The sequence below is a fragment of the Neophocaena asiaeorientalis genome, unplaced genomic scaffold, assembly GCF_003031525.2.
Source record: "Neophocaena asiaeorientalis asiaeorientalis breed wild unplaced genomic scaffold, Neophocaena_asiaeorientalis_V1.1 scaffold203, whole genome shotgun sequence".
Lineage (NCBI taxonomy): Eukaryota > Metazoa > Chordata > Mammalia > Artiodactyla > Phocoenidae > Neophocaena > Neophocaena asiaeorientalis.
The window spans coordinates 1235998-1249681 of NW_020172776.1; the positions used below are offsets into that span (position 1 = coordinate 1235998).

General features: G+C 35.8%; 1 protein-coding gene across 1 annotated transcript in view; it reads left to right on the forward strand.

Annotated features, from left to right (window-relative positions):
• The window catches only part of REV3L (REV3 like, DNA directed polymerase zeta catalytic subunit), a 183916-nt gene that overhangs the window by 142476 nt on the left and 27756 nt on the right, over window positions 1-13684 (forward strand). Inside the window, exons 22-26 of the mRNA XM_024740937.1 lie at window positions 3011-3129; window positions 7517-7658; window positions 9153-9397; window positions 10331-10439; window positions 12285-12491. Coding sequence (XP_024596705.1) covers window positions 3011-3129; window positions 7517-7658; window positions 9153-9397; window positions 10331-10439; window positions 12285-12491 — 822 coding nt within the window. The remainder of the gene's footprint in view (window positions 1-3010; window positions 3130-7516; window positions 7659-9152; window positions 9398-10330; window positions 10440-12284; window positions 12492-13684) is intronic.

The following is a 13684-nucleotide window of genomic DNA, read 5'->3' on the forward strand; positions in this document are numbered from 1 at the left end:
CTAACATTCACAGAAGTGACTTGCCTAAAAGCCTCATAGCTAGTATGGGGTTAAGAATCAGGATTGTGGGCATGCTCTCTGTCTTATTTTGTATATTTTATTTTAAGCATATATAAGGTAAAACGTGTAAAATAAAATATATAAAATAAGCTCTCTGAGAACAGAGCATGTTTAAAATGACTGTGTGTCTGTGTATGTATGTATATATACCCATATCCCATATATATTATATGGCTTTGATAGGGCATCTGTCACTGACCCCATACACATGTAAGAGCCAGATGAGACATAAATGATATATACATTTAGAGGAAACACTGTTGAGTCTTGGTGCAGAGTGAGGAGGGAGTGGGAAGGAAGTACAGAGATGTTCTTGCTGTCGAACACTCTAGAAAAGGAGACAGACTTGTCACCAATAATTGGCGTGTATTAGGGTGCAGAGTAAGCAGCTGAAACAAAAAATACCACACAGCAATGAAAAAGAATGAAATATTGCCACGTTGAACAACAGATGAATCTCAAACATAATGTTGACCAAAAGAAACCAGATAAATAATAGTACATGTTAAATGTTTCCATTTATATGAAGTTTAAAAATAGGCAAGACTAATCTGTAACTTTGGTGAGTATTGAGTGGGAAGGGGCACAAGGGAGCCTTCCAATGTCCTAAAAATTTCTTCATATGCATGGTGGCTACATGGATGTATACATAAAACTTCATGAGTTGTTCACTTTAAATTTGTGTATTTTTCTGTAGAAAGTTTATGTCAACCAAAATTTTTAATTGAAGACTCTGGGGAAATGAGGAACAATCTGCAGGAATAAGGTGATAGAGGGTAATAGGGCACAGGTGCTTCCTTATGGTCTCTTTCCACTTTCCTCTTTATTTTCTCAGTTCCCTTGCACTAATTCTCTGATTGCCTCTCCCCATTCTGAATAATTTGTTTCTGAAGTGACTAACCATTGGGTACTGCACATTGACTCTGTGAATGGAAAAATGTAACCATACCTCTATCCGCTGATTCCTTTATCAGTAAACTAAACGGCCAAGGACTATAACACTTTCTTCCTCTATCAATTCTGACTTTGATCTACATAATACATTTTTCCAATGTTTAACTTACTCAGATTGCCTTCTAAAACAAGTAACAAACTCCTAATTCATAGTTTTAGATTCACTGTCAACTTATGGAGTAAATCACTCTAAAGATTGGAACATTCTAAAGGTGGATCATCTTAATTTTAGAGTTCATGTTTCCTTCCTTTAATTTTACTCACAGCTGGGATTATAGGTGACCATTTTTATGCTTCTGTGACACTAAGAGACCCAAAGTAGAGTGGGTGCTATAAGGTTATAATATTTTAGTCTTAATCCAATTTATGACATAGTTCTATTTGAAATAAAATCAACTCAGAACATAGGTCTGCCATCTGCCTCAGATATTGGGGACCAATTTCTAAAATTTAAGTTTAGTTTGAGATCACAGAATCCCCTAGTTAATCCTTATAGGTCAACTTACATGGCAAACTTCAAGTTTTCCCATAATGAGAGAGCTGCAGGACAACATGGTGATCTTTTCTGTAGAGATTTTTTTGATTGTTTTAATGACGATATATACTCTAGCAGAAGTTTAGGTTTGGTCTAAAGTGCTATTCTCTTTATTAGGTAATCATGTAACTACCTGAGATCAGATATTTGGTTCAATTTTCTATGAAACTAAATAGAAAAAAATTTTAAACTAAATTAAAATATTCACTAGCATGTAGAAGAGTCATTCAAATATGGGAATTTTATAATAAAATGAGTTATTTATTTTTGAGAGAAGTACTCCAGGGCAATACTGATTTTTGTAAAATAAATGGTAATTTACTTCCATTTACCCCCATAATGGGTTAGTACCTGCTTTATACTGGTGACTTTAGAATAGATAGGTTCATTCCAAAGTTTAAAAGTCCGTGTGTGTGTGTGTGTGTGTGTGTGTGTGTGTGTGTGTGTGTGTGTGTGTGTGTGTCTCTAAGTGTAAGTACATACACATACTCCGAAGTATGCCACATTCTAATGCTGTTGTTCTGGAGATTGATAGAAATTGTAGATAAAGAAGACCAGTTTTTTGGGGGGTCACTGCACTGAGATGAACTTAACATTCAATCCCTGTTTTGTACTTGCTGGATTGTAGAAGTGGAAAAGAATATATTTTAAAATTGTAATATACAAATGTGAAGTGGTGTTTGAACTATTCCTCAGAACCTCGAGCTGACCTAAGAATGGTGACTGCTGGTTCCTTAATTTCCATTTTACACTGAAATACCTGCCATTGTTTAGACTGCTTGTGTCTTGTAGGTATTTCTGAGAGATCATCTAGCTAGAGGTATGTTTTATGAATTTGGACACTTTTTCAGTATTCTTCTCCCAGTAACACAGCTTTCACCTACATATTTTGAAGATGGGAAACATTGTCATTTCTTTTTAATCTTTTGCTTTCGGAATGAAATTGACTCTATAATGTCCATATATTGGGTCTTAGTACTGACATAATTCTTGGGAGCAGGATGAATGCCTGCCTTTAACTAGATAACTCATCCTCGAATCTGTGGGAGCCTGTTAATCAGCATGTCATCCAGGATCAAAAAGTAAGTACGGAAAGAACAAAATATTAACTTGCTTGACAGTGCTTGTTTGTCAGTATTTGTATTGGCATAGAGTATAAACAGAAGTGATGAGAACTGATGAGAACTGGGATCTATAAAGTAAGTATTATATGACCAAGTTGAACCTCTTCAGGTCTGATTATTTTTCTAATTAAATATTAATTTATTACAAACATTTCTGTCCAGTAGGCTATATATACATAGTTTTAAATTAATTATGATTCAGTTGTAACACGAATCATTTTTACAAGTAGCTTTCATATCTACTATGAAAAGTTAGAAATATTTAGGATTTTTTAGAACCCAATTTGCATGTAAGTATGAGCATTATTATAATGGAGTTTTCCTTTTCTTTCCTTAGGTGGCTCTAACTAACTACACCTTTGAAAATGTGAGCTTTCATGTTCTTCATCAGCGTTTTCCCCTCTTTACTTTTCGAGTCTTATCAGATTGGTTTGATAACAAGACAGATCTATACAGGTAATGTTTTATAACTCTGAAGAGGATAATATCTCTTTTTAAAAATCAGTATTGTTGGAGTATAATTTATATACAATAAAATGCACACGTTTAAAGTATATTGTGCAATGACTTTGAAAAATGTATACACCCTGTAATCACTACCCCAATCAAGATGAAGAACATTTCAACACCCAGAAAATTCCCTTATATAGCTTTGTAGTTAATCTACCTATTCCTTAACCACCCAGGTAAGTATGAATTGAATTTCTATTACTATAGATTAGTTTTGTCAGTTTTAGAACTTTGTATTATTAGAATTATTTACAGTCTACCGCTTTGTGTCTGTCTTCTTTCAAGAAACTCAGCATGTTTTTGAGATGCAACCACGTTGTTGCATGAACCAGAGTTTGTTCCTATTTTTATGACTAAATAATATTCAATTGTATGAGTATACAACAATTTATCCAGTCACCTGTTGATGGACAGTTGAGTTGTTTCTGGTTTGAAGCTATTATGTATTAAGCTGTATGCAGGGCTTTGTGTGAACATACATTTTCATTGAAGAAAGTGCTAAATTGTTTTCTTTGCAGTTCTTCTAGGGGAAGACTCCTGGCAAGAAATTCTCTGTGTTTATTTATCTGAAAATGTCTTTGTTTATCTCACCCTTATTTTTGAATGATATTTTCACTAATCCTGGGGTTGAGAATTATTTTTCTTTCACTGCTTTAAATTCCCTTTTCTTCTGGCCTTCATTATTTCTGATGAGAAATCAACATTCGTTCTCCTTTTTCCAGTGTATGCAATACTTTTTTTTTTGGCAAAGTCAGGCTTAATGATTGGATGGCTGCTGCTGTTGTTTTTCTGTGTAAGGCTTATAGTGGAGGCAGGGGAATTAACTCACTTTTCCTGGTCCAGAGTTAGTCTTTGAGAGTTCCTGCTCTCCCAGGCCTCGAAGATGAGGCTTTCTCAGCATTCCTGCTCTTCCCACAGTGGTGATAGACCTCTGCTTTGTATCACTGCCAGGTCCTGGCCCAAGCAGGTTTCCTGACTCTTCCACAGAGGAACATGGCTTATGCTTCTACTCCTTCCCCAGGAGTGGTGTTTCTTTGCCTGGAATCTATGATGGGAAAGTTTCCTGCCCCTTTCCCAGTGGTAGACAGCTACTGTTTGTTACTTGGTACAAGGCCTGTGGTTGGAACAGGGGAGGTTTCCTGCCTTCCCTCCGGTGCAGCTTTTACTACTACCCCCTCCCAGCCGTAAACATCTTTTGCATCTCTTCTCTTCCCAGAGATAATGGATCTTTGCATGAACCCTAAGGATTGGAGAATTTCTTGCTGGTCCCACAGCAGCTCAAGGCTTTGCTTCATATAAGAGAAGGGTTGGAAGAAGTTGCAGGGTTTTATTCCTGTGTGCACTGTCCTGCCCCCAGTCTTTCTTGTGAGCACTTGGTGGAGGCTCGTGGAAAAAGATTTCCCGGGTGTCTAGGGCTCCCAGTGATTCTAAATTATCATGCTAGCCCATACATGACCTTTAAGAATTTATTAACACATTAACAATTTCATTCTTACCTGCTTTTATGGCCGTTGCATCTCCCTCCTGTTCTCTGCTAAAGATGAAATAGGTTATATGTCCTATCTGTTCTTCTAAGGGTTTGTTACCTATGAAATTTATTTCACCTGATTTTTTTATAACCTCAACTTACTGATGATCTCAATAATCTCTATGTATATTATTCTATTTGACAGTGTCCCACAGACCCTTGAGGCTCTGTACATTTTTCTTCAGTCTATTTTCTAACAACCTATCTTTAAGTTTACTAACTTTCTTCTGTCATCACCAGCCTGCTGTTAAGAACAATCAATAGGGACTTTCCTGGCTGTCCATTGGTTAGGACTCTGCACTTCCTCTGCAGGGGGCACAGGTCTGATCCCTGGTCAGGGAACTAAGATCCTGCATGCCCCACAGTGAGGCCAGAAAAAACAAAACAAAACAGAATAACCAATAAATTTTGTATTTCAGTTATTTTTAGTCCCAGAATTCTCATTTGGTTCTTTCTTTTGATAGTTTCCATATTTGGTGGATTTCACCATTGGTTAACTCACTAAGATTACATTTTTCTTTTAACTTCTTGAATATCTTTTCTTTAGATTTTTAGATACCTATATGTTATCTGTTACTAAATCCAACACCTGGCCATCTCTGTATTAGTTTCTGTTAACTGCTTTTTTTTCTTAACTGTGGGTCATATTTTTTTGTTTCTTTGCATGATTATGTAATGGATATTGCTCATGTTCTGTTGTACAGATTCTGGATTTTATCTTCCTCTGAAGCATGTTTATTTTTGCCTAGTAGGCAATTCAGTGGTTGGCTGATCACCTTGAACTTGTGCAAACCTGGTTTTTGTGCTTTGTTAAGGTGGATTTCTGAAAAGCCCAAAGTGTTTCCTAAGCCCCTCCAACTTGACAAGACTCAGTCTCCAGATTCTGTGTGCATATTGTTAGTGCTTGGTTTTAGGTTTGTCTACAGTTGGCTTTACTCTGCCTTACTCCTAAGGCGTGGTTTTTCTGAGCTCTCAGCTGGATGCCCAGGTTGTTAATAAGGGGGTAATGAAGTCTCTCCACTCTGGCATGGCTAGACCTCCAACTGCAACACTATCTAACAAGTTCTGTTCCAAACTGAAGCCCAGAGCAGCTACTCTCTAGTAAGCCTCATGTGGTTTCCTCCTGCTCATTTTCAGCATAGCCCTGGGCCAGTTACTCACAGGGAGGCCCCACCTTACTTCTAAATGCTAAGCCTGCCCCTTGCACAGGTGCCCTGTCCCACAGACCCCAGCGGCAGCTGCCTGAACTCTGATCCCTGCCTCCTCAGCTTAGCAGTATAGCCAGCTCTGCTCAGACTTAGTGCATTGCACCATGTTTAGAAAATTAGCTCCGTGCAGGCTGGGGCTCACCTCATGAGTTTCCCTTCTCTCAAGGAGCATGGCCCTACATTACCTATTGTTCATTGCCCAAAAACAATTCCCTTGACTCTTTTATCCAGGAGGGCTAGTCTAGTACCAGTTACTCTACTGTAATCAGAACTGAAAGTTCCCACCTCTACTGTTCCTTAGGTTAAAGGTAAAATGGATAGTAATAAGCTTAGAAAATAGCTGTATAAAGAACATAGTCCTAAAATTAATGTATCTGATGTTTGAAATGAATGAAGCTCTGCTTATTGAATTGTAAGGCCATATGATGGTGAGGATAGGAAAGTCTAGCCTTAAAAACAATTTGATATATTTGGGGAAACTGCTTTCTGAGTATGTCAACTTATTCTCCAGTCTCTTTTAAGGAATCTCAAGGAAGTGAAGTGAAATCACAGAAAGCACTGAGCTTATGATCAAAGCCTTATAGAAACAGAAGCTTAGGAGAAGTTATATACCAATAAATAAAATGAAAGTTGATATCAAAGTTAACATTGAAAACTACATTTGGTGGTTTGTTTATATACCCTAGAATGCTCTAAATGTATATTTTGCTACCTCTAATTAGGTATTATCTGGGATATGTATGTTTTTGCCAAGTGAAATCGAGAATTGGACTTAACATATTTAAAGGAACTGAATCCACACATAATGCATTATCTTAAGCTTTACATTTGGCTATATGTATTACTGAAGGATCACATGAATGATCTTAAAAAAATACATATTAAAATGTGATACGGGGGCTTCCCTGGTGGCGCAGGGGTTGAGAGTCCGCCTGCCGATGCCCCAGTCCGGGAGGATCCCACATGCCGCGGAGCAGCTGGGCCCGTGAGCCATGGCCACTGAGCCTGCGCGTCCAGAGCCTGTGCTCCACAATGGGAGAGGCCACAACAGTGAGAGGCCCGCGTACCGCAAAAAATAATAATAATAATAAAAAATAAAATTATTTTCCTGATTTTTCTAAATCTTCACCAAATTACTCTGTTTCTTTCCATAAGACACCAGTGCATACTTTTTTTAAGACTGGTATTAACAGTGATAACCCAAAGCCTACATGTTTTTTAAAAGCTTTTAATTGCATAAGTATAACTGTATAATTATTGCATCATTAGCAGTGGCATCTAAGAGACAGTGTTAATTTTTTGTAATAAAAATAGAGTAAAATCAAGCAAAATGTTGAAAATAATTATCCTTAGTCTTACCACCTTATCACAAGCATTATTTTAAACTTTACATGTTTTCACTAGGTTTTATGCCCTTGAAATATCTGAAATTTTCTAATGTTTAACTCCTTAACGTACTTTGCTAAAGGCTCGATCATGACTCCCTCCGTAAATAACCTCACTTTTAATAGGTAGTTTTTGACATAATGAAAACAGTACTAGTTTCAAGTATACAAATTTTTCCCAAACGTTCATAGCATGGATTCTCTTTTAACAGATGGAAAATGGTTGATCATTACATTAGCCGTGTCCGTGGAAATCTCCAAATGTTAGAACAGCTGGACCTGATTGGGAAAACCAGTGAAATGGCTAGACTTTTTGGCATTCAGTTTTTACATGTACTGACAAGGGGTTCACAGGTAGGAAATCAATTTTCTTGCACACTTGAAAGTTCTATGTGAATGATATACGTACTTTTGAGATGTCTGAAGTGATTTGATTTTTTTTTTTTTTAACTTTGTTACAGCTCCGCTTTTTATTTTTTCTCCACACCAACTTCTTGGCCACTGCTGAGTTTTGCATGATAATAAGAAAATAAATGGCTATGCCCTTGAGGATGGTATTATGTTCCTGAATACCGTCAGTGTGATTAGGGATGACTTGAAAGGCCGCTCAGAACTGGGGATGCGGCAAAGAAAGTCCACCTCTTTTGTTTCACATTCCTACTTTTGGCTGTTCCAACTCCCAGCAGATAACTTTAATATAAAAAAAAAAGAAGGAGGATTTGGGAATCAACATAAGTGGGCTGTATCACTTTTTTTTAATGTTAAAGAAAAATGGGAGCTTGGAAGCCATTTAACTCATCTCTTTCTAACTAGTTTCCCAAGGATATAATGAAAGATTTTTGTTTAAATGCCTTGCTGAAAATGGTTTCATGCTTTTATTCCACAAATGTTTATTTGAATACTTCTAGTGTGTTAAATAAACACTGTGCTAGCCATCCAGGATACTACATTAAATCTCTTAGTTTCCTTAACCTCATAAAATCTTTTATTTTAATTATTTTATATCTATAACATCCCCCCAATCTACCAATTCAGTATATATAGCAAAACTAAAGTGCTAACTACTTTGGCATTACCTGTTGCTGTATTTAATTTTATTGCTATTATTAAATAGCTTATAAAGCTATTTATTTTACTTATTTATACTCCCACAAGTTTTAAAAACTATTTGATCTGGCTTATAATAAAAGGCAAAGATACTTTAAAACCACATGAGAATACTTCAGTGAACCCATGCTGATTCTTGTGAGTGCTTTCTTTTTCTAAACTATAAACCGTCTGCTTTATAGCAGTTATTATAAACAATCAGTAATTGCTTGATTAATTTTTGTGAGGGACCAGTATTAACCTGACTACCTTTCAGTTTTGGAATCCTATGTTCCTTCTTGGGAAATTGAGATAACATTTACCCATCTCAAGTGTCCTGACCCCCATTCTCTAATTTTCCCAAATTTGTCCAAGATTATTGGCCAACTTTTTAAATGAAATTGTCAAATTGTACAACTGTCTCTTCTACATCTGTTTATTATGATATTGCTATCTTTAAATATTAAAAGAAATCTAATTGTGTCTGTCTTTTCAAAAATAACTTATTGTGTAAGTTATCTGACATATTTTGCAGTTTTTATAAAAGTTATGGGAATAGGAAAAGGACTTACGAAGGGTTCCCTTCTGATACCTGAAAGCCGATTAAATAACCAACATTATGTAACTGTGTTGTAAGAAAAGTCTTACAGCCATATTTTGAAGAGCAAAACATCCCCCAAATGATTTTCACATATTCAAAAGACCAGTATATTTGTATTTAAGTTTCTTCTTCTCTCCCTACTTCTACCTCTCTGCCTGCAGTACCGCGTGGAATCGATGATGTTGCGTATTGCTAAACCAATGAACTATATTCCTGTGACACCTAGTGTACAGCAAAGATCCCAGATGAGAGCTCCACAGTGTGTTCCTCTAATTATGGAGCCTGAATCTCGTTTCTATAGCAACTCTGTTCTCGTTTTGGATTTCCAGTCACTGTATCCTTCTATTGTGATTGCATACAACTACTGTTTCTCCACCTGCCTTGGCCATGTGGAAAACTTGGGGAAGTAAGTTTTTTTTCATATTTACAATTACTTTGTTGTACTTTGTATTTCTTACTAAAATTCGACTTTCTTTGAGTGCCTCTTTGCACATGAGACTGCCCTTACGAGCAAGATGAATGGGCTGTAGCACATCTAGTCCGCTCTTTGTAGTTACCTTACTAATTAATTAACATGGATCACCGTATGACTGATTGAGCATCATGGATGAATAACTCATATGAAGAAGATTGTGAATATGATCAGCCAATTTATCTGTTCCATCTTTGTGTATATCTATGGTCTCTTTTTAAATAAGAGTTATATTTAATTTGTTGGTATAAATCACTTTTCAGTGGAACAGTTTGAGGATTATGATCTTATAACTTCGGCTATGACCTCCTCTTGACTTTTCTTAGAAATAGTTTGTTTTCTAAAAAAAAAGTTAAATTGCCAAATGTTACATTTTACTTTTTCATGTCAACCAAAGTTTTTCCCTTAAGAAATATACAGTCTTCCTTTATAATGATTTCTGTGTATTTAAAACCAAGTGTTATAGTTTTAGTCTGAAGTATATTCACTCCTTATAGAAAGCTTTTATGGAAATTGTATTGGTAATTCTGTCTTTTTAGTAAGAACAGGAATTTGGAAAAGTTAGTTGCAGTCTTTTTACTTAAGGCTTAAATTTTTCTTCAGGGAACTTAGTGTAAGGTAGTCATATGTTGAGCTGAAATTTGGTATTTTAGTATAGATTTTACCCATGTACTTTAGGATAGTGCTATTTAAGAGATGTTTCTAATATTTGAAGAACTGCTTTTTGGTAACTAAACATATTACTAAGTATATTAATTCATGTTTAGATGTTTAAAAATGAGTTTCCAATAGAATTAGAAAGATTCCTAAAATTGCCTAGAATCTCTGTTCTGTGATTTGAGAAAGTATTTTTTTTTTTCTTAACAGGTATGATGAGTTCAAATTTGGCTGTACCTCTCTAAGAGTACCTCCAGATTTACTTTACCAAATTAGGCATGATATCACAGTGTCTCCCAATGGAATAGCTTTTGTCAAGGTAATACTCTTTTATAAATGAAAGGTATCAACTGTGGCTTAACCTTTGGAGAGCTGATCGTTTAGATGTTGTTGGCATATAATACCAAAAAAAAAAAGTTTTCAATATCTTAGAAAGTCAAAGATATAGGGAATCTTCCAAGAAATTTTTTAAATCATTTTAAAAAAATAGTAATCTTGTTTTGCATGAATTTAGGTTTAAAATCTTTTAAGATTTTAGCTTTTAATGAACTATTGCAAGAAATAAATGTGCCTATATACCTTCTGCCCTTTATTAGAATCTGGCAGGCTTAAGTAGCTATTTTATGATCACAACAATGTTAACTTATAAAGATTAAAATTGCCTTAATGTGTATACTTTACTAATTGTTTTATATACTTTAAATTAAATTAAGACTGCCTTAGAAATAATGATATTCTAATGTATTTATTGATTGTATTTTTTAAGAAGATACCCAAACTAATAACAGAGTCCCTTTTTTCTCTCCTTTGTCTCCCCTCAAAAGAAACTAAAAAAGCCTTATAAATGAATAAAGACAAATAGGAAGAGATCTAGGAGAAGATTATATTGCCTCTCATATGCCAACTTCATTCCTTTCTTTTCTATTTCCTTAGCAGTGAGTCTGTACTAGAATCGTGGGATGGTAGGGTGGTTGGTGGTGGTAGCATGGACCCGGCTAGCCCTCAAATTCATTCTGGTGTACTTAGCAAAAGTATCATCGTTCTCTACCAGTAAGAGGATGCTGTGTTTAAAGAGTACTATAAAATTAGCCATTTAGATATGAGGAAAATTTTTACCAAGTGAGTTCATGATATATTACATTTTGGAAAATATTACATTTTAACATAATAACATATATTATGTCTTAATATAAACATTATGGCTGCTTCAGAAGGTACACAGAATGAATTAGAGGTTACAATATGTTTTCATTGTCACATATCTAGCAGCTTATTATTTTATCTCCCTTTAACAGCATTTTAAGAACTTGCATCTACATTTTGACCCAATGTGTAAAGCTTAATGAAAACTAGATTTTTTAATATTCAGGAGTGTGATTATCCTATTCCTGAGGTTTTAATTGTTCAGTCCAACATGCATTACCTTGCACGTGTCTGTGAATCATCTTCAGAGTTAATACTGTTTTGTGGTTTTCATTCCTAGTGGAGTTCTCATAAATTCTCCCTAGTCTTGATTAATACGAATGATTTTTTTTTTTTTGGCATCAACAAATTTTATCACCTCACTATTCATCCCCTCTTCCAGATTGCTAATAAATATAGGCCGGAGGGGATGGCTTAGTGGTCTAAGCATCAGATTTGAAATACCTAGAGTCCCTGGAACTGCAGGTTTGAATGTCAGCAGAGTCAACCCAGCTCTTCATTCTTCCAAGGTAGATAAATGGAGTTCCATGCAGATTACTGTGTGGGGTCATTAGGATGAGATCTTTAAAAACTGAGGTTTGTTATGAGTGATACAAATCCCGTGTGTCTTTCTGAAAGAGTGGGGGTTTGGATCAGAGTTTTGACAAAATTTCCCTCTGAACTCATTATATGGTCTCTTATGTACTAGTTGGCATCCTCCTCCCTGGAGGTCTCTGAACTCACATAGTAGTGCTACATTAGATTTATAAACATTACAGGAACGTTTTAGGAGAAAAGTCCTCTTCAAAAGAAAGAAAATGTGATGATTTTATATTGATGGCCACTCGTCCTGTGGCCACGCTATTGTTCGTATGTTTCAATTCATGACAGTTGGCCATTGTTATACTTTGTGCTTCCTTCTTAATTGTCTAAATCTATAATGTTTAAGGGATTTAAACATTCTTGTTTTCCTTTATGATAGCCTTCAGTAAGAAAGGGTGTGCTACCAAGAATGCTCGAAGAGATTCTGAAGACTAGACTGATGGTGAAGCAGTCGATGAAGGCTTACAAGCAAGACAGAGCCCTTTCACGAATGCTCGATGCACGTCAGCTAGGACTTAAGCTGATAGCAAATGTCACATTTGGCTACACAGCTGCTAATTTTTCTGGGAGGATGCCATGCATTGAGGTAAGTGATATAAGTCTATAGTTTTCTTCAAAAGAGACTAAAGCAGCATTAAATGAATGCCTATTCATTAAACCATTTTGTTTTGAAACTTTAGACAAAAGGGTTTCATTTCCATAACATAGGATCAGTTTTTCTCAAACCAGGACTTATATATTGATATATACATATTCTTAGGAATTTGTGTGTTTTCTCTGAGAGCTCTTTGTGTTTTGTTCAATGATAATTTTAGAAATTAGCATACACATATTTCTGCATAATCTGGATGACCCTATTGTAACCAATTACTGACATGAGATTTCAGTGCCGCCTTTACAGCATTGTTTACAGTAACATTGGTACTAAATAATTCCTTTTAATGTATTGATAGAGGTCTGATGATAGTTCAGTTGTCTTCTCCAATCATTCCATATTTACTAGTGTACCAGTAGATATAAAGCAGAACCTTTCTTTTGCAGTGGTAGTTGCAATTAAAAGACACTTTTCATTAAACAAGACTGATTTCTTGTTATTTACTAAATTAGGGTGTTAATTTGACATGAATACAGTATAGTATGACAGAGTAATATAATTTACTAATGGTTGGGAAAGGAACAGAGTAGGCTTGTTTGCTTGATGATCTTTTCATGCCAGATGAAGGGTAGAGCATTGTGGTATACCATATTTGCAGTAGTTCAATAAGGGAAAAGCAGTGGAAGAATCAAGTTCCCACAGAGCTCACAGTAGGCAAAGTAAACTCCAAAAACCTGTGCAAGGGACTTCCGGTTTCATGTCCAACATGTAAGAAACTGAAAGTCTCTACTCTGTCCTCATACCAAGTAAGCTGAACAGACAGAAAAATCAACAACTCTTCTTAGATCTGTCAGAGAGGTGAAGTCACAGGGTAAACTGCTGCCCCCAAAACTGAAGAGACCAACAAGTGTATACAGAGAGTCACAACTTACCAAAGCAGAAATTAAGAGCACAAATCTCTGTGAGAACCAGTGCCATGGTAGGGAAAACCGAACTATAACTGATGAATTGCTGGAGGCTCAGGGTGGACAAATCTGAGTGATAAAAACTCCAAAGGACCCAGTCATCAGGGTCCCCACACTTTTGTGAATTTTACCTCTAGGAGCTCAACCAGGTTCTAACAGTGAATATCAGAAAAAAAATTCCCTTGTGCTTCTGGCACAGAGAGAGGAAAAGAACCATTT